Here is a 20,522-nt window from a genome sequence, read left to right on the forward strand (position 1 = left end):
TGCAATATTTCACGTTTACTTTTTGTTTATATTTTATAGTTTACACATGATTTTATACAATTTTATTGATTGGTTTGTTAAACTTAACAATATTGCTGTTTAATACAGTATCTCTTCCATTTAAACCATAAATGCTATCCACTCAAGTGGACAATTGAAAATCTCTTTGAAAAATGTGTGTAACAAAAATTACATTTTGAATCTTGTTTTCCATGCCCTGGAAGAGCAATAAAAACACATAGGAAGAAAATCCTGACTGTGGTTATCATAATTCATGCATGAAAGGTTTAAAGTCACCATGAAATCAAATTCGACTTATTTATATGGAATAGGCATACTGCAGTATTTATTATAAATTATTTATCATGCCCATCATTATATTATTTTTTAATGAATGTTTTCTCGTAATCTTTAATCAAAATAACTTCCCCTCCCTCTTGCAGCGTCTCTTCTCTGATGATGTGTTCACTGAGGGGAGGGCGGGGCAACCTGTCAATCACATGAGATCCACCAATAGCAAACCACAACCATCAAACCAACAAAATTAAAATCCTGCCCTAAATGTATGCTTGTTGGAGAAGCCGTTTCACCCGGATGTGTCACAAACCGGAAAGAACTTCTGATTCATGATGACTTTAAATGCTTCGTTTTAAGAGTTGGTATACATTGTAAATGTAAGAAAAAATAACCAAAGGGTTCCGTAAACTTCACAGCAAATGCAAAAAAATATTGTTAAAAAATAAATATGTAACATTTTCTGATGCAAATATTTATAAATTATGCATTATTTTGAAACATATTTCATTGAAATTAAATTGATTTTAACTTATTTTGTCTCATTATAAGTGTTAATCAGTATTTTAATGAGTATAACAATGCACTGAAAATAAACTTTAATCCTGACTGATACATGGTGTTATAATCACGTGGATAGACAGATGTTAAACAGAAGAAAGGACAAACAGAAAATATCAGAATTGTAGCAAAACTCACACAACAACACCTGCCTGTATGCATCTCACCATATGGATTTCAAACAGGAAAACATTTACACATTAGTGAAGAGTTTACTTTATGAAAAAAAGAAAAAAACACGGCAATTTTCAGAAAGGTAAAAAGGAGCACTAATGTTCATTTACAGTTATATACAAGATAACATTAACTGGCTACATACAAAGAAACAGTGAACCCATTGTTCATCTTTTTTGACAAAAGTACAACCTGAAAATCATTTGCATCTGTCAGAAATATAGTGAGGGAAAGGGTCTAGAATACGATATAATCACCATAAAATCCAAACAAGGATTTCCTATAAACAACTGAAACTGGAAAGATGAAGGTTTTGGATGGCACAGGTGAGGAACCCTTTAAGACTTCGCAATGCCAACAGAACAGTTAAAAAATATTTTGTGGGCATATGCATTATTTGTAAAATCAAAGCAGCTATATCCAATACAGCTGTTGAAAGATTTTAATACAATAATGTGATTGAGTAGTTTAGCAGAGCTTATTAAATCGCTTGAAGTCATGCATCAAAATAAACGCACAGATATTTACATAAAAAGCCCTGAGAGGGGGTTATTAAGGCATAAGGTGTATAAGCGGTTTGCCCTGTTCAACACTATTATTAAACCGCTTGCACAAACGCACTGAACCAGCTGTTTAGCAGTGAAATATAAATACATGTGCTGTGAAATGCATGGATCAGATCAGAAACCTTGAGCTAGAACACTTCATGACAGTGTGATGGTCCGTTCAGTGATAAAAAATGAGTTGCGTTCAACAAGCATATTTGAGTCTGGCCAAGATATGATTATTATGCTTGTTCATAGTTCTAGCTGTCTGGTATTACAAATAAAACTGAGTAAAAGCAGGTTAAAAACTATTTATGGCAGATTACACACGGCAGATTTTTCAGTATTCATTGCGTTTAAGAGAGCAAGACTTCAACGAACGACAGCGAGGAATCGTCAGAGCAGTTTTGTGAGAAGGCACTATATGCAGAATGAAGAATAACGCATGAAAGTCTGTATTAAACACCTGTGCCAAACAAATCATGGCTTAAACCAAACCTACAGAACACCTTCAGGTCAGGTTTTTTTTTTTTTTGCTTATTAACTTTGAGTTTCTGTTACTTGCCTTCGAGAAGAAATGGCAACTAACGTAGATCACATTATGCCACAAAGAATGAAACGCAAAGAGAACTTGTTCACATATTTCACCACAAAATCAAAAGATTAAAAAAAAAGGATTTAAAAAAAACAGGGATTATATACATACTCCCATTTTCAGGGTCATAAATATTATTTATATGTAAAATAATTTTGCGCTAAAAAAATTAATCAAATTGTAACAATTTTAATAAAATGATCTTACAGTAATCAGAGATAAGATCAATATAATCATGCATGATTATCTTTATATACCATGAATTGTTTTATAAACAAAACCCTCATTTTTGATTCCCATTACTGTAATTTAATTTTATGCTACTAAAATAAACATCATAAAATAATTAAATCCAAGTAATTACAAGTACAGTAATAATGAACATCATTATTTGTAATGGTTATTTTAGATATTTTTCATTACAGTAAAATAATTTCATGCTACTAAAAAGTAAAAAGAAATCTGTAAACTAAAACAATTATTTTAACCCAAGCAATTGTTATAACTACAGTAATGAGAATAAGAATTTCCTTTTATCATACACAATTCTTATATTGTTTATAAAAATTGTTTGCAAACAAAAATCTCCTTTTGATTAACATTAGTGTAAAACAATCTTACATTACAAAAAAAATCAAACTGTACTTTAAGCTTATTTAAAACAAATTATAATTACACTAATGAGAATCAGATTTTTCTCATTTTATGCATAATGATAATTTGGGGGGGGGGGGGGGGGGGCTTTAAAATAATGAATATAATGTGGAAATGACAAACAAACAAACAAAACTTAAGAGGACCTAAATTATGCTTCATTTTCATTAAGAAAATTCCTTTTATTTTGGGATGCAATAAAATAGACTGGACATGTTCTTCATAAAGCATTTCAGTATGTATGCAAAGGTTTGGTTTAATTAAACCCTGACAAAGCTCATCAACTATCAATTGCCAAAACAAACAAACATAAAAACTAACCTAGAGAAAACAATTCCCTCAATCATTCAGGAGGTTCTTAATTTACCTGTAAACCGGGATGAAGAAGCATGTTCAAACAAGCTTTAAGACTCAATATTATTTAGCTGATCGTTTTTTACATTAGTAAAGATTTCAATCTAATCTTATCCGATATAAATTGGCTGTAAGCACTTTTGGGAGTACAGGATCTCTGTACCGCTTCATGCTCTGCTTCAGGCTCGCCCGGGATGAAGTACAGCCTCCCGGCTGAACGTGTGTATTCTTGGAACACAGATGGAACGGGGAAGAGGAACCCGATTCTGCTCAAGGAACAAAATCTGCTGCAAGCAAATAAATATAATGAAGCTACAGTACAGGCTACTTACTGTATACAAGTCATGATCACACGGCTAATGACATGTGCAGGAAAGTTCCTTCCGCATCCCGAGGTTATTAGCAGTAAGGAAAAAAGGGCGTTCAGACGACAGTGAATGGTAATATGAAAATCCAGTTTTAAAAGACAAACAAATAGCATGATTACACATTTAAAAGTGGAAAACGTTGCCAAACAAAAACAAAACTACCTTAAAATTGTATCGATTGTTCTAAAATGAATCCCCTTCCAGGAAAGCAAACAGTGCAAGTCCACTTGCAGGGGCTACAATCAAGTACTGTAGTCCTCCTACTGAATATAGTGTGTCCTCTGGCACGACGGTAACACATTACATCTGATGTGTCGGAAGGCCAATGGGAAGTTCTGCTTGGTCTCTCGTTATTAGAAGGCCCCGTTAATCCATATGTGGGGCGGGCAGAAGTGCTCTCAGTGGGCCGCCACTCTGGGTTGGGCAGCGCACTGGGCCGTGGGACCCAAGCGGGCGGGATGAAGGGCTCTCAGTCATGGCTTTGCCAGGCCCGGGTCTAGCAGTTAATGGGGCAGTCCGTCTTGGCTTTGCCGGCAAAACTGATGATTCTCCTGAGGCAGCGCCCAAACTCCTCCAGGATGAGGCGCTCTGCCACGGCCTGAGGCTGGTTGGCCAGCTCTGCCTGCTCCGCCTGTTCCAGCAAACAGTCACACGTCGCCTCCGCCACTTCCTTTGTTACGAATGTGTACGGCAACCTAGAGAGAAATTCATTAACATTTGAGTCATTACAGGAAGACCATTTTCTAACACTAAAAAAGCGCACAGAGGGTGTTTTGTTTAGGTGTTCCATGAAGTTTCTAGACAGCTGCTAGAACATTGCCATTGCAATTTTAGTAAAAAAAAAAAAAAAAAAAAAAAAAAAAGAGTAAATACACATTTATAACAATGCTGCTCCGTGAGGGTTTCTAATAAACCAGCTGAGTGAGAGATAAATCTTTCTAGATGTTAGCTGAGTGATTGTTAAAGGGATAGTTCACCCAAAACGTTAAATTCTGTCATTAATTACTCAGCCGCAAGACATTCGTTCATCTTCTGAACACAAATTAAGATATTTTTTATGAAATCAGAGCTATGACACTTCAAAAGTTCATAAAGAGATCGTAAAAACATATGAATTGAGCGGTTTAGTCCAAATTTCTGAAGAGACTTGATTGCTTTTTATGATGAACAGATTGAATTCAGGCTTTTTTTTCACACATAAACATTGATCAGCGAATATAAACGGAAGTTCAGCTGAACCTGGTTGATGCACGAGAACAAACCTCATTGGTTCTTGCAGAAGCTCAAACGCGCTGCGTAACACGAGAATTAACTTATTGGTTCAAACATGCTTGATGCTCTGTTTACAACTGATGCGTTGATCAATGTTTATATGTGAATAAAAGCCTAAATTCAACCTGTTTGAACAATTATATAAAGAAATCAAGTCTCTTCAGAAAATTTAAACTAAACTGCTCAATAAATATGGATTAGTTTTATGATCTTTCTATGAACTTTTTGAAGCATCAAAGTGGTAGTTGCGTAGCTGTCAATGGACGGACAGAAAGCTCTCAGATTTCATAAAAAACAACTTAATTTGTGTTCCGAAAATGACAGAAGTCTTACAGGTTTGGAACGACATGAGGGGGGGGGGGTAGTAATTAATGACAGAAATTTCATTTTTTGGTGAACTATCCCTTTAAGAAGCTCTGGATGGTTGTTGCTAAGGCACTGCTAGGGAGTTACTAGGTGGTTTTTAAAGTGTTCTGGATTGTTGCTATGGAGTTGCTAATGTGTTCTAGTGGTTCATTGGCCACTGCTAGGTGGCTGTGGGATTTATGGATGGCTGGACAGATTGAATGACAACCCAAAAGGTATTGTGGTAATAAAGAGCTGACAAATTAATGGCACAGTATGTAAGTTTAACCACTAGAGGTCGCTTATTCAAAACAATAACAAAGGCGTAGCTTGATGTCGCGAATTGTCGTCTTCACCTCCACAGCTGATGGAAAGCAATCAGACGAGACTCAAGGCTGAAATCATGTTCATGGATGAGCTAATGTATTAAAGTTTTATTAACGTTACTGTGGTATGAAGCGGGGCCGAGAGCTGTGGGAGTGGAACGAGGCTGGTGGAGCGAATGCTAATGAGACATACCAGCGCGACAAACCCCCGGCCTCAAGTCACACGAGCTCCGGAGCATTTATTTTGCTTAAATGCCACTGTCGGCTGCTGCCGCTCCTTTCGTTTCGTTGTTTATGTTTATTTTACGATTAAAGTTACGTTTAACGTCCGCCTTCTCACCTGAACTTTGTTAGTTATGTTTATTCAGTTAAATTCACATTATTTTTGATCAGTTAAATTCACATTATTTTATTTCATTCCAATGAAACAGAGTGCTGAATTATTACTCATACAGGTCACTTTATCTGACAATTTAAAATTGTTGGGTAATGCGGCACTGGTCAAAACAATAATAAAAAAATAAAGTTTGTTTGAGTGCGTTCGCTCGGTGACTGCTATTAGACACTTGTTGTACATTTCAGTAAGCTAGATTGATATTAGAATATCATATAAACCAGTGGCGGGCCGTGCATTTCACACCTAGGCCTTCAGTGAATTAATAACTTTTAATAGCGTGGCAGCGCACAGACTCCCTATAATTGTTGTGAAATTACGGTTTTTATTTTGCACCGGCAGTTACAGGGTTAATGCGGTGAGTTCGGGAAAGGCCGGGTAGAGAGAAACGAGCGAGTGAGTTCGGCTTGTGCGTTAGTGTACAGTGGTTCTTACGTTCCGATTATAAGTTCAGAAACGGAGCCTCACTTGTCTTGTCCTTCAAAGGTTACAATAGTCCCTTGTCAGATGTTACAACAGTTTGAAAAAAACATTAGATCATAAATTTACAAGAAAAATTAAGAAGAAAATCCTATTCACCACGGAAATAATGGGGGCAAAAAAAGTATTATACTCCCCAAAACTACTGATTGTGTTTTACACAAAATCCATCCTAATTTCTTTCCTCGAAAAGACTTCAATTACTCTGGTGTAGGCTACAGCTTATCTGTGCATTTCAGTCCCAACAACCTTTTCTATCGCCATCGAGGCTAATGCTGAAAGTCGAGTCGGTCCCGTCGTATTTCTGGCATAAGTTTTAATTCGCTTTAGGGCTGAGAGTGTTTGCTCGACAGAAGCAGTGGACACAGCTGACCCATGCTCTCACACAGAGTTTTGATGGAAATCAATGAGATCAGCGGGACTTTTGCCTTCAAAATCATTCGTGGCATACATTACAGTCAGTTTTGTTTTTACCCGGACAGATCGAATAGAGTTCCGTGACTCTGTGTTAAGCTGGATAAGGCTGAATAAGGGATTTTTTCCGGTAGTATTGAACCTGCTGGCGGTCGAGGAGGAAAAGAAACATTAATTTGTGGGTTGAAAAACTATTAGCTAGCTCTGACTACCAGTAATAGTACTGCGCTCTGACCACCCAATCAAAGGACGTGAAAATGCTGACGTTTTTGTACGCCTGCTAGATGCCCCCGGTGCAGTCAAATCGAAATCTGATTGGCTGATTAAATCTGACTGATTATCTGATTGGTTAAAGCAACGTTTTCATTTCCCTTCATTTTAAGCTAGGCGCCCGCACTGTCGATTCTGAAGGCCTCAAGGCAGATTTATTTTACCCTGGCAACACATGATGGCTGAAATATAATTGGATAAAAGCGCTAAAATAAATATACAATACTGGAAGCAGCGCAACCAAATGAAAAGCTGTGAGATTAAGGGAATTAACTATTGGGAATACTTTAATACTCAGTCATGGAAAAAATATATTAAAGTGCAAGTCTGATAGTTTCTGATAGTGTTTAGGCCAGCAGAGAAGGCCTTGCTGGCCAACCACTGACATAAATAAAAGCTGGATGACTTGGTATTGCTAAATGCCATGCAATTCATTTTAAAACATTGTACAGTGGAGAAAATGCTGTATTACGGTTTCTACAAATAAAGCTCTCTGATTTTATGAGTTTACAGTTGACAGAATGGTGTTGACTCCCGGGGCACAAACAAGTTTCTCACTGTAAATCAAGAAAACGAGATTCAAACAATAAGACTAACTTGATAAAGGTTTCCAAACAGTTGCTCACCTGTCTAATAAAATACATAATATATTAAAGCATCTTTGGTGGTTTTTTATACTTTCTACAGTAGTAAAGCTGGAAATTGAGGGCAAAGCGGATATGACAATTTATGCAATGACACTGGCCGTTACGAAGGGTTAAAATGACTGATTTTTCTAGGTTTAAACATTGTTGGAAACATGAAATAATGTATGAACACAAGTCAACAAAATATAACATTGTTCAAGTGGTTTTTAGATATTTGAATCCAAAATTCGTACATATTGTGCCTTTAAAGGAAAGACTTACTTCCCGCCTCCACTGGTGAGGGATGGTGTGGTTCTGGTGAGCAGATCTGAGATCTGTGAGGACAGTTTGGTTTTGGCTGCAGTTTGCTGCTGGACCCGCACCTCTGCAGCGTCGGCAAGGTGCATCAGCGTCTTCCTCTCAGGACTCTCCTCAAAGTTCTTGCAGCCCATACATTTGCAGATGGACGAACACATGATCTTCGCCTAATGCGAACAGACATCAGAATAATATCATCGCAACCTGAAAACGAACCAAATCTTCTATATGCCACAAGAGCTTGGGCACCACTACCCTTTGACCTGTGAAAACTCTCACCTCATAACACTCGCAGTAGTTTTTCAGACAGCCAGATTTCTTACAATTGCAGCCTTTGCTGTGTCTCCTGTCCGACTCTCCTTGTTTGCCTTTACCAATCTTGGGTTTGAAAGCCACAGGGTTTCTGTCTAAACACGCCTGGGAAAAAACACATTAGTTCTTACTTCATTTGATACCTATGCACTTCAAAGCATTACAGCCAAACTGTGTTTTTGCTATGGTGTTTTGGGAGGTTCACTGGCAAATAGCAAGTCTGGTAGGTCTCTGATATTCTAAACTATAAGTCTAAACAAAAAACAAAAAAATAAAGGCAAATTTGAAGTGTTTGTAGGCAGATGGGAAATAATGACAAGTGAAAAAAAGCCAATGTAGACCTTTAGGAATATCATTACCTTGATGGCCTTTAGTCTTTCACTCTCATGATCAAGGTTGTTGAAGCAGTTCACACAGTTACAGTTATTACAGAACTCCCCATTGGCAAAGCAATCACAATACCTGTGAGACGAGAGACATTGAACTCTTATAGAGTAAATGCAAAATACAATTCATAAAAAATGTAAAAAATAAAAACTTCAGCTGCCCAAGTTACGCTACAGTTCAAAAGTTTGGGAACGGTAAAGATACTTTTCATCAAGCCTGCATTGATTTTATAAAAAATACAGAACAAACAGAAATATTTTGAATAGGGATGCACCTACAGGAATTATTTTGGGCAATACCAACAACTATTGGCCGATACTGATATTTGATACTTGCTCACTTATTTGAACTTTGTAATTAAAATGACTGTTTTAATGGTCATGACAGATTACTGTTTTGATCATGTTTTAAGTCAGCAATGTTTTAAAAAAAACATGTATTAAGGTATCCTAGTAGCTAGTTTATTGCTCATCAAATGCTTTTCTTTAAACATGGATTGGATCCATTAAACAGGCCAACATTAAAAGAGGAACGAATTAATACAAAGACATCAACCTTCTAAGGTTATTTTTGGCATCAAATATTTCTTACCATTAACATATTTGACTTTATTGTATTACATATAGCTTGAATTACATATAGCTTTAATAAATAGAAAGATATTGTACAACTAAGTGCCTTCACGCAGTTAAATAATATCCTATCGGGTTGTTTAATCGGCTGATATATCAGTGCATCTCTAATTGTGAAACATGATTAATTTAAAATTGATGTTTTCTGTGTATATATTGTAAAATGTAATTTATTCCTGTGATCAAAGCTGAATTTTCAGCATCATTACTCCAGTCTTCAGTGTCACATGATCCTTCAGGAATCATTCTAATAAGATGATTTAATGATCAAGAAACATTTCTGATTATTATCAATGTTGTGCAGCTTCATATTTGTGGAAACCATGATGCGTTTTTTCAAGATTCACCAATTAAAAATAACTAATTAAAAAATATTTTGTAATATTATAAATGTCTTTACTGCCACTTCAGATCAATTGAATGTATCATTGCTTAAGTATTAATTTCCTTAAATTTTTATATATATATATTTTTATATATATATATATATATATATATATATATATATATACACATACATATATATTTACATCTTACTGATCCCAAACTTTTGAATGGTAGTACATGAAATGCTACAGGTAAAGCTTGAAAAAAATATTCATGTCAATATTGAAACTGCTTGACGTGTAGCAATAAAATGTAAAATTATATTGGCACCTCTGATAATCCCCTTCCTGTCTGTCAGAATTAACAGTCCTTGCTGGTGAATTTGACAGTATGAGAACTGAATTACAGGTTGTTAAAAGGAAGGAAGTTGTAAAAAACACACAATTGGATTTGGAAACTATGAAAGCGCTTGCCAAACGTAGCAGCTCACACAGATTACACCTTATATGGGCCATTTACAGAGAAAGTAAACAAATGCTGGGGAACATACAATTTCAGACACTGTGACCGTGTGCAGTTGCAGGGTTTTCTCGGCCTTGAGGTTGCTTCTGACGTTGATAAACTGTAATAAAGCACATGCAGAATGTAACCTGGGGATTAATGAAATCTTTTGTTTGATGCAACTGATATACATGTAACAGTGGAGCATGTGGCGCTCGGCTCACCCGTTGAGTGAAAGCCTGGCTTGAGTCTGTATGGGAGTGGCTGTTGAGAAGGTGGAGCTGCTGGTCAAAGTCACAAACGCAGGCTGGGGGATCTATGGGAACACACAAGGTGGGAGAGTCCAACAAAAACAAGCAGCCAAAATTCATCGGTCCTGCTCCAGCAGTGACATACGGACCTGCGTAACGTATGGGGCCGGCAACACAGCGTAGCCCATGTTTCCAGAGCCGTGGGCGGGGGCGAGCACAGTGCCTGGTGGCAGGTTGGTGAGGTTGGGCTGGATCTGTGGCAGATGTGTGGCTGGCATGATGAGACGCTGGGGGGTCTGACTGGTGGTCACCACCTGAGAAGTTGACGTCAAGGGTTTGGGCACAACCTGTGCACAAACAATATATTATATATATACATGTTCCAGATTATTAACACCATATAGCAGCCAGACCAAAAGCTGCACGACCATCCATAAGAATGGTGTCATTGTGTGCAGAACTGCTGTGGTAGGGAACTAGGCGTTTCACTGTGTACCTGTTTGACGGTCTGCGCCGAGACGATGGGTACAGACATCCGTACCGCAGCGTTCATCATCACAGACTTGGCTTTGCAAACAAGACAAAAGTAACTAAATGTTATTAGATTTTCTTAAATTCCCATATTCATATAGAATCATAACATTAAAATCATTCTTAAAAATGGATGGCTGCAGTCCACCCACTATAAAAACAATACTGCATCGCAAGATAGCAGCATATTGAAGAACCACTAGCTAAAACAATATTTAACTGGATATTATGAAAGACAGTCACAGGGGTACAGTTGAGAACAAAAAAAAAACAACTGGTTCAAAATTCTGAAAACAATTTGGTCCAATTCCTGAACATTAGTGAAAGTAACAGCTACAAGTAACCGTGAGACTTTAAGTTACTGATATGCTCACCGTTCATATTCAAAGTGTAGAACACATGATGCATTTTGACCATTTCATAAAAATAAATGAAATGTAAATACTTTTTTGTTTTTTATTTAAAGGCAATTGTGCCCCTTTTTAAAAGATGCAATATAAGTCTCAGGTGTCCCCTGAATGCATCTGAAGTTTGTTGTAAATGTCCATTTTAAAATTTTGCATTATACGTCCACTTTAACATACAATTAAGGCCAATTTTTGAATTTGATTATGCCACTTCTATAACAAAAAGTGAATTTTTTTAAATAATTATTTATAAAAATTCAAATTTATCAAAGTTTTCTAAATTAATATTTATAATAATTATAAATAATTTAATTAATATTTTACACATGTAAAACATAATTAATTTACAACAAATTGCTAGTTAAATTGCATATCAAATATGGTGTGGCACAATAAAACTTGTATATCGCATAAATTAAAATGGATGAAAAACATCTTGGCTGTATGCTATTCTATGATATAATATATAATAAGCTAGATATATTGATATAATGTATTATACGCTTTTATCAAATGAAAAGCTGGTGATATGGTCATTTAGCACCGCCCATTCACAAGCAGATTTACAAGCAGATTTTTAGTGACATGGACCTGATTTAGGTTAATATCAAAAATAACTCTGAACTATAAATCGATTTATTACCCAGCCCTATTTGGCATTGGAATTCCATTTTTTCCAATTACTTATTCCATAATAGTAAATAATTCTTATCTGAAAACAGAATCATAAAGAGAAACCGGATAAGTGCAATTCTTTCGTTTCCCATCCCTGCACATGATGTCCTGACCTGGTTGGATGGAGGGGTTGGTGTTGATGCTGGCGCCCGTCTGTGCCGTGCCGCTGCCGGTGCTGGCCGTTACCAGCCGCACGTAATGGAAGCGACTGCCCGGCACCTGGATCTGCTGCACGTTGGGAGGTGTGGTGAGGGGGATGATGGTCTTAAACTGGGATGTTCCCATCCCTCCCACTGTAACTGTCTGCATTGGCTTTGCAGCCTGTACATGAAAACAGATAAAAAACATTTTGTATTGTTGTACACTAAATCACAATGTCACACAGACTTTGTTAAAATCAATATTTGACAGGACAGCAAACAGGTTTGTTTTTTTGAGGACTCTAGATGGGCGTACCTGCGCGGTGGACTGGCTGGTTCCTGGTTTAGCTGGAGAAGTGGTGGCAGACTGTTGAACCGTGAGGATTTGCTGGCCTAGAGCCACATTGAGCGGCAGTGTCACAGACTTCTGGGGTGAGTTTGGAGACTGACTGGCCACCGAAACCACAGTCAACTACAGAAGAGGAGAAACATGAGGAAGAGGGTGACATCAGAAACCAGAGTGTGGCCATCATAGAGAAAAATCTGGCACCACAAAGACAGGTAAATGTAACTGCGATGCAAGTTTTTACATTTGAAAGATTCAAGACCTTGCTGGGAGACTTGAGAGGCGAGATGGCGACTTTGCTGTTACCAGACGTATTCTGTGTCACAGTGCTGATGGCCTCGCCAATGGAAATGGTGCGTGGAGGTGTCACAGGGGTACTCTGGGTAAGAACTCGCCCTGTGGGCCAAAGAAGGGGATTGAAATTTAGATTTGACAATTGTGCTGATAAAACTGCGCTTTTGCTCATGTTATAAATACAGACAGAAGATTACCAGTCACTACAGGAGACACTGAAGCTGGGCTGGTCAGTGCTTTACTGCTCAGGGCTTTAGTGATGATGAGCTTTGTTATCATTGGTCCAGCTGTAGATACTGGTGGTTTCTTTGTTATCTGTGAGGAGAAACACGATACTTGGCGATTATTTTAGTTGCTTTTGATAGGCCATGACACTGAACAGGAAACAAGATTGTACTTTCATCATTAAGTTTCTTAAATGCATATTAAAGGGACCAAAAAATTACAATTTATCATCATTTGTCCAAACCTGTACGAGTCTCTTTGTTCTGTTGAACACAAAAGAAGATATTTGGAAGAAAACTATGGAAGTCAATGGCTACCGTCAACTGTCTGGCTACCAACTTTTCCAAATATCTTCTTTTGTGTTCAACAGAACAAAGAGACTCATTCAGGTTTGGAACACTTTGAGGGCAAGTTAATGATGACAGAATTTTCATTTTTGGGTCAACTATCCGTTTAACAATATCATAACAGTTAATCAAACTTTACTTATTATTAAGGATATTTAATATGTATTTAACTGAATTGAGTATTCATGTGTTTTTTTTTAATAATGACAATAACACTGATTTAAATACAGCATTAAAATAGCATTTTTCTTGTAGAAAAAAAAGCATTTAGAACATTTAGAAATTACTATAAATATTTTTTACTACATTTTTTTTTTTTTTAGAAATTTGACTAATACAAATATTATATATGATCATTAACAACAATACAAATAAAAATTAATATGACTATTATTTGTAAAAATAAACGAAATTATTATTCTTAAGATAATAGTAGCTCATTTTAAAATACATTTAACTGGTAGATTTAAATAAATGACTACAAATATTAAATATTATCATTATTTTTATTATTAATAATATTATTAAATAACAGCACAAATAATATGGCTTTAAATAATTATACTATAATAGCTCATGTAAAAATATAGTAATAAAAATATGACTACTATGAATAAATATAAATATAAACAACAACAATCGATTAAAAAATATATAGTAATAAAAATGGTATTCATAAGCAAAATGTTTTACAAATTTGAAGATTTTTCTATTTTATTATATGCTTGAAAGTGTAAAATAAAGTGTTACCAGAATGCTATACAGTGTCCATATAGTTACTTTAGTAATAACTATATACTATGCATAATCACACAGGCCTTAAAATAAAGTGTAACCAATATTTTCACTAACAACCAGTCAGCTGCAGGGTATATATCAGTTAACACCTCGTTGTTACATATAATAATATATAAATCCCATGAAAAAAAGAGAGAAAGAAACTGTGGCCAAAATAAAGAACCTTGAAATTAAAGTTCTCTATAGGGTCTCAATATAAAATGGTAAAATCACACCCACCCAACACAGTGTGGCCTGCCACTTCAGTTATGTAACGTCTGCCTCCTCAGAGTAACACAGAGAGGTTGATAAACACCCACCTGAAGGGTCTTCAGCTGTTGGGCCTGCAGTGTTGTGGAGGAGCCCATCAGCTGACTGGCAGAGCTCACAGCGATCACAGGCTTCCCTACTGCCGTCACCATCTTGATCTGCGTCGGCTGGGCCTTGCCATCCCCAGTGCCCTGGGTAGTGGCGGGCTTGTTCCAAGTGTGAGGCAGAGCCAACATAATGGGCTGCCCTGTTTTACTGAGACCAGCAACCAGGAGTTTCTGGCCCTCTGGCTTGAGCACAGCAGCGCCTGGAGGCTTGCCATCCGCAGCGGGGGAGCCGGCCACTTTATTGATGATGAGCTGGTGGTTGGCTGGGACAGTAACGCTGGAGATTTTGGGGAGGCTTTGAGTCAATGCTGGACTGGTGGTTTTGGCAGGGGTTGTGGTGGTGACAGCCATGAGGCCGGAGGAGGCGATGAGGAGTTGAGTTCCCGTGCTGGTGCTGCACTGAGCATTAGTGGAGGTGGAGGTCATCTGCATAGACGTGGTGGCTGGACACAGACTGACGATTTCAGGCACCTCTGTTTCCATAGGAACCTGCACTGGCTCTGGTTCAGACTGAGGAGGAGGAGGAGCGAGGTGCTCGGCAGGAAGGTCCTCTTCCATTGCGATAGCTTCCGTGTCCATAATCTCATCAGGCAGGAGGCTGTTGAGCTCAGGTGACACCACATCCATTGTGCACAAAGATACTCAAAACACTAGAAAAAACAACAACACAATTCTTAAATGTATAAAAATAACAGACACATCCACAGGCAAGAGATGAGAATAAATTACTGATAAAGTATAATTGGAGATTATGGAACTGGTCTAGGGCTGTGAAATGATTAACCGCATCCAAAATAAAAGTTTGTGTTTACATGTGTGTGCACTGTGTATAATTATATACATATATTAACTAAATACACACACATGAATGCATATATATATATATATATATATATGTTATTTATACATAAAATATTTATAATACAAATTACATATAAATATATATATACAGTATATATACACATGCATGAGTGTGTATTTATATATACAAAATATTTATACACAGTACACACACGTATAATGTAAACACAAACTTTCAATTTGGATGTGATTAATCGTTTCACAGCCCTACGGTTCCATCTGCACATTGCCAAACTGATAAGAGCTGCCATTTCTGTTGCATATGAAAAACATCATGAAATGAAACTGCCTTGAGCTGTGCAGCGCAGACCATTTATCAGCTCAGAAAAATACAGTGCATCAGAAAATCAGAAGAGGTTTACTCAGTGTCCAATCTCAATTACACGACACCGTTACCACACAGCACTGGGAATTCTGGCGAGAAAGCGTTTGGATTCATCGCAGTATTAATAACATCTCTGCGAGATCTAGTGGGAAGCATTCAAAATCAGAGCGGAATTCTCTGCTATAAACCATATCAGGTCAAACAGCGCTGACGTGGAAATCTGAGAAACATTGTTAAAGGCTTTCCAGTGCACAAATCACCAACAGTCACCATGGATTTAATGTAGTAATGCTAACTGTAACCGTGGTATTGTGACAGAAATAGTAAAAATTATTTATCCTAGAGAGACAACCAAGGTACAACCTTTTGAGAGTGAAAATCAAGCACTTTAAGGACTTTCAAGTGCTTCAGTAACAGTGTCGCGTCATAAGTTCAGTTTCACAGTTTTCAACAGCTATGTTTCCATTTACCTATTTTTATGCGCATTTTGGGATATCGCATAAATAAAATGCACATAAATTCTAAAAATGCACTAAAAAAGAAATGCGCTCAATTGAGTCGGATACATTTGTCCGATAAGAAAACGTGCGCGTAAACTACGCTGGAAAAACATTTTCCGAATTACTTGATGCACTTAAAAAAACAAAAGAGTCACGTGACCACGACGACGACGGACCAGCCAATGGACCGATCTCGTTGCACAGCATCTGAAATGCTGTTTTGGTCATTCTGAAATGCCTGTGCAAAGTCTGTCGTCAAAGTGGTTCGGTATAATTACCTGCCAGATATGTTTTACACAACTGTGTTCCGCCTCCGAAAGCAAGATAACTTTATTGCGTTTCATCAGTGCGCTCTGTATTATATACAGTGGCTTCTCCTACTGCAGCAACTTCAAGTGATATTTAGCACCAGTTTATCAGGAAGTGGCAATTTTGTTCTCTTCAACTAACTGGAAACAGCTTTATTCACAAATATTTTATGCAATATTCCAATTCTGCACATAAGTTAAATTCGCAACTTTGGATGGAAACATAGCTAATAACAATCATTCAGAAAATTGTGAACCATTTTATGGATCAATTAAAGAAGAGAATTTTAAAAAAGTGACTGATAAAGTTTCTCAGAAATTGAACATTATGACTTATGACAATCAAGATCTATACATTTTAGAGTTGGGAACAAATTAAAAATGCACTACAGAAATGTCCATGACTACACAAAACTATTAATATTAAGACTTTGACAAGTATGATCACAGCGAACATTCAGATCTGCGTTCAGACAGAGAGAGCAGTTGTCAAGAATAGCTTTTCAACCACACAGTATCATTATTTCTGTTACAGTAACTCAAATTATCACAGAAGTACTGGGGAAAAAGTTTATAGGTCAGATATGATGTGATACTGATGTCTACAGTAGTGATCAAAATAGTAAATCTTGATGCAAGTGCAAGTAAAACTTGATGCTTCATATAAAGATTGTATTAATTAAATCGTTACATAAGTAGGTGGCAACAAGTGACTAAATGTATCTATCATGAATCATTCATTCAAGAGATTTGTTAAAAATCACTGATTCATCCAGTAATGAAACAAGTGAAGTCTTTATGAGTGTCATTGAATCATTCATTCACAGATTTGTTTAAATAATAAAAATTAATTCAAATTGACTAAATATATTTTTGTAAATAGACTGCAGCAACTAACATTTTGTCAGATTTTACATGTTATTCTGTTTAGTTGTCTATTCAGAATCGTGGGAGAATCATTCGTAATCTCTATTTCTCTCAATTTCCAAAAAGAAAAAAAACAACAACAACAGCATCACACCTTTGCGTGATCAAACAGGTTGTGAGAAGTAGCGGGAGATCAACTCAGTCTACTCTTTCAATTATGGGGGAAAAAAGAATCAGCAGTTGAAATTATTTCAGAAAATTATATTAGAACAGAACTACATGTTTTTTAACCACATTTCTACCTAAACATGTCGATGGTAACATTCACAAAACAAAGTTTTATAAAATGATAAACATCACATTTCAACCCTTTTAACCATTGTTTAAGTCAATGTTATCAAATATTCTAGACATTTTTATCTAAAATGCTATGACTTTTATAATACACAATAACCCTTTCCTATAAAACTGGACTCGCCTTTAAACACATTTAATATTTATAGATTTTCAAAGCACTAAACTGAGAGGTCGACAGCCAAACCATTTTTTTAACTGGAGGGTAAAGGTTTTTAGGTTAAATTCTGCATGCACCAAAAAACGTGTACCTATGCAGATTCCAACACAATGTATCTTTAATTTGGCCAAAATCAAACAGGTAAAATTATCTCCAAGCAGAGATTCTGTTGAATAAAGAGTTTGTGCCACACACACATACAATTCATAACTGTTGCTCATTGACCTTTCGTCTTGAAACTGAAGAATGCATTGTTTGAAGGAAATATGTCTCATGCAATCATAGACTATAGAAGATTTTATATTTAAATACATCTGAAAAATCACTTAAAGTAAAAAAAAAAAATTAATAAAAAAAATCTTCCCGACTAAAGTTCCCCCCAATGAATTCCAGTCATGCGTGTATGTATTAATAAACAACTACTTCAGCCTTAGAAGCATGTCTAGACAGCATTTATGAAATCTGAAAGTACCATACTGAGAACAAAAATGACCAACTTTGTTCATTTACATATCGCATTACGTTACAATATCCTCACATAAAGACTGCAGCCCTTTACATGACGTCTCATCGTATCAAGAACATCAGCACAAATAGTTACATAACGTTAGTCACATATATTCTGCACCAGTCAGCTGGCGGGCCATTCAAATCCCCGTGTTTACTAAACGCAGTACACAGGACGACGCGACGCGACGCGACCGCTCCCATTCCAATCCCTCTAACATTCGCCACTGGTGAGGACGTTCATCGCGTCGCTAGCAGTTTATGCACAGCTGCTATGTGGCTAACTAGCAAAAGAGCTAATCAGCAGTTACATGTTAAAAACAACAGTCACTCACAGCGAACATTAACTAGCAATTAAACGGACAACAGTTATGTGCTTAAGATACTGTGTACACAATAAAACACTTCTATGCACGCGTCTAATCGCTAAACGCAACATACAGCAGTTTTAAACACAGTGGAACAACAGCAGGCCTCTTTGTGCATTCCAGACAACAACAATCCGCGTTTAATCCTTTACCTCAACAGTGACTTCAGTGAGAGACTCAGTTTCACGTCAGCTGGAGTTTGTTGATATTCGACGCGCCTGCTTTCCTGTCTATTCTGTTGCCATGGAAGTAATCGATACTGACAAGACACCGAGCGCAGCACGAGAATTACTGTAGCTAGACTGGGGTGTTTTCCTCTTGATTTGAGTCCTGTTAGAGAGTTTAACATGCGCTGAGGGTCTATTTCAGGCCGGGCTGGATTTCGAAAGATCCGCCATTTTCATCTCGTCATCAGTTCGGAAACGAGAAACAGGAGAAGAAGAAAACAACACCTTGATTTATTGTTTTGTTATAGTTAGAGCACAAAGGAGGGCGAAGAATAGACAAGTGACGTTCTCAATTATCGATTTTGACAATTAAAACCATTAATCTGTCATTATTCGATTCGAACTTGTTCTTCACTGGAACAATAAAAGGTGTTTGTCAGAATGACAGCCTCACCAGTTACTATCATTGCATGTCTTTCATACAGTAACTAAACATGAACGGAGACTGAAACTGTCATTCACCCGGACAAAGAAAACGAAAGCCATACATACGAGTAAAAAAACTAAACGTTTCATTGCAAAAAATGTAAACTGTTATGATTTTGATTAAAAGGAATTAGTACAAAAACTATGTGAAATACAAATGTAATATTAAAAGAGTTCGTCACACAAACAAAAGCCACTTAACTACTCTCTAAGTCTTTATGGCAAAGAGATTTATATAAAACAGAACTTAGAAAACTGTGAAGTAAATTAAAGTAATTTGAATAAACTTTTATAACCATAATACTGTGCACGGTTTATAACAGGTCACTCTTCCACTATGTGGCAGATATGCCACTATATTATTAGAACTATATATATATATACACAAATATATGGTGCTAATACTATAGTGAAACAGTATGAACCAGTATGACAGACAGGCGCGTCGGGTTAGCAGCTCGCTGTCACTCACTGTCAGGTTTAGACCCTCAACTGCTACCAGTTAGCCACTATTAACTCCTGCAACGCTTCGACGCGTGCTGTAACCTTTGGCTATATTTGATTGATGACTCAGAAGCCCAGCAGACATTAACCAGCGATCGTTTGCAATCCCAGCTGTGTGTGTGTGTGTGTGTGTGTGTGACGCGGACTGGTATCAGCTCATCAGCTGACACTGCACTGTTAGCAGCACGGCTAACTCAACTAGCCGCGATCAAATTCTCGTTCCCCTCGCGAACCCCAGCCGAGCTCAAAGCGCTTCTTACACTTGCTCAAGGAGATGAGTGTCGCGACGCTCTTCTGAAATCCGCCGCGCGTTCCGCTCGATCACGCGCTGCAACATCCAACGCGCTGCTGCATCGTGTCGATCATCCGCTCTCAGACGAAGACGATTGTTTAAAATACCGCGCCGAGCGCCATTTCACCTCTAACATCCCATAATCAAGCCACGCCTTCAGAGGAAACAACAAATGACGTCACGTCACAACTTCCGCCCGTGCTGCACGCACACAGTTGTTTTCAGGATTGTTTTTAGTTTCATGTTATTTATTTCTATTTATTTTCCTTAATGTATTGTATGTTTCATTTCTATTAATTTAATT

General features: G+C 37.1%; 2 protein-coding genes across 6 annotated transcripts in view; one reads left to right on the plus strand and one right to left on the minus strand.

Annotated features, from left to right (window-relative positions):
• Positions 1–20,522, plus strand: part of kiaa1958 (KIAA1958 ortholog) — a 269,067-nt gene that overhangs the window by 31,181 nt on the left and 217,364 nt on the right. The window lies entirely within an intron of this gene.
• Positions 1,048–20,381, minus strand: lin54 (lin-54 DREAM MuvB core complex component). Of its 5 annotated transcripts, none has more exons than XM_077243174.1 (14): positions 20,187–20,381; positions 14,463–15,169; positions 12,991–13,108; positions 12,762–12,895; positions 12,470–12,625; positions 12,127–12,334; positions 10,897–10,967; positions 10,550–10,747; positions 10,374–10,465; positions 10,199–10,270; positions 8,662–8,764; positions 8,270–8,407; positions 7,955–8,157; positions 1,048–4,240 (listed from the first exon to the last, which is right to left on the minus strand). In XM_077243174.1, the coding sequence occupies exons 2-14, from the start codon at positions 15,144–15,146 to the stop codon at positions 4,042–4,044; spliced, it is 2,376 nt and encodes a 791-aa protein (XP_077099289.1). In that variant the 5' UTR covers positions 15,147–15,169; positions 20,187–20,381; the 3' UTR covers positions 1,048–4,041. The 5 variants fall into 5 exon arrangements, with proteins under 5 accessions (XP_077099289.1, XP_077099290.1, XP_077099286.1 ...); XM_077243175.1 differs by having other exon boundaries at positions 18,922–20,376; XM_077243171.1 differs by having other exon boundaries at positions 12,744–12,895; positions 20,187–20,368.

This window comes from Siphateles boraxobius, unplaced genomic scaffold (genome assembly GCF_051911475.1).
Source record: "Siphateles boraxobius isolate OS27281-9 unplaced genomic scaffold, OSU_SipBor_1 25, whole genome shotgun sequence".
In the NCBI taxonomy this organism is placed as follows: domain Eukaryota; kingdom Metazoa; phylum Chordata; class Actinopteri; order Cypriniformes; family Leuciscidae; genus Siphateles; species Siphateles boraxobius.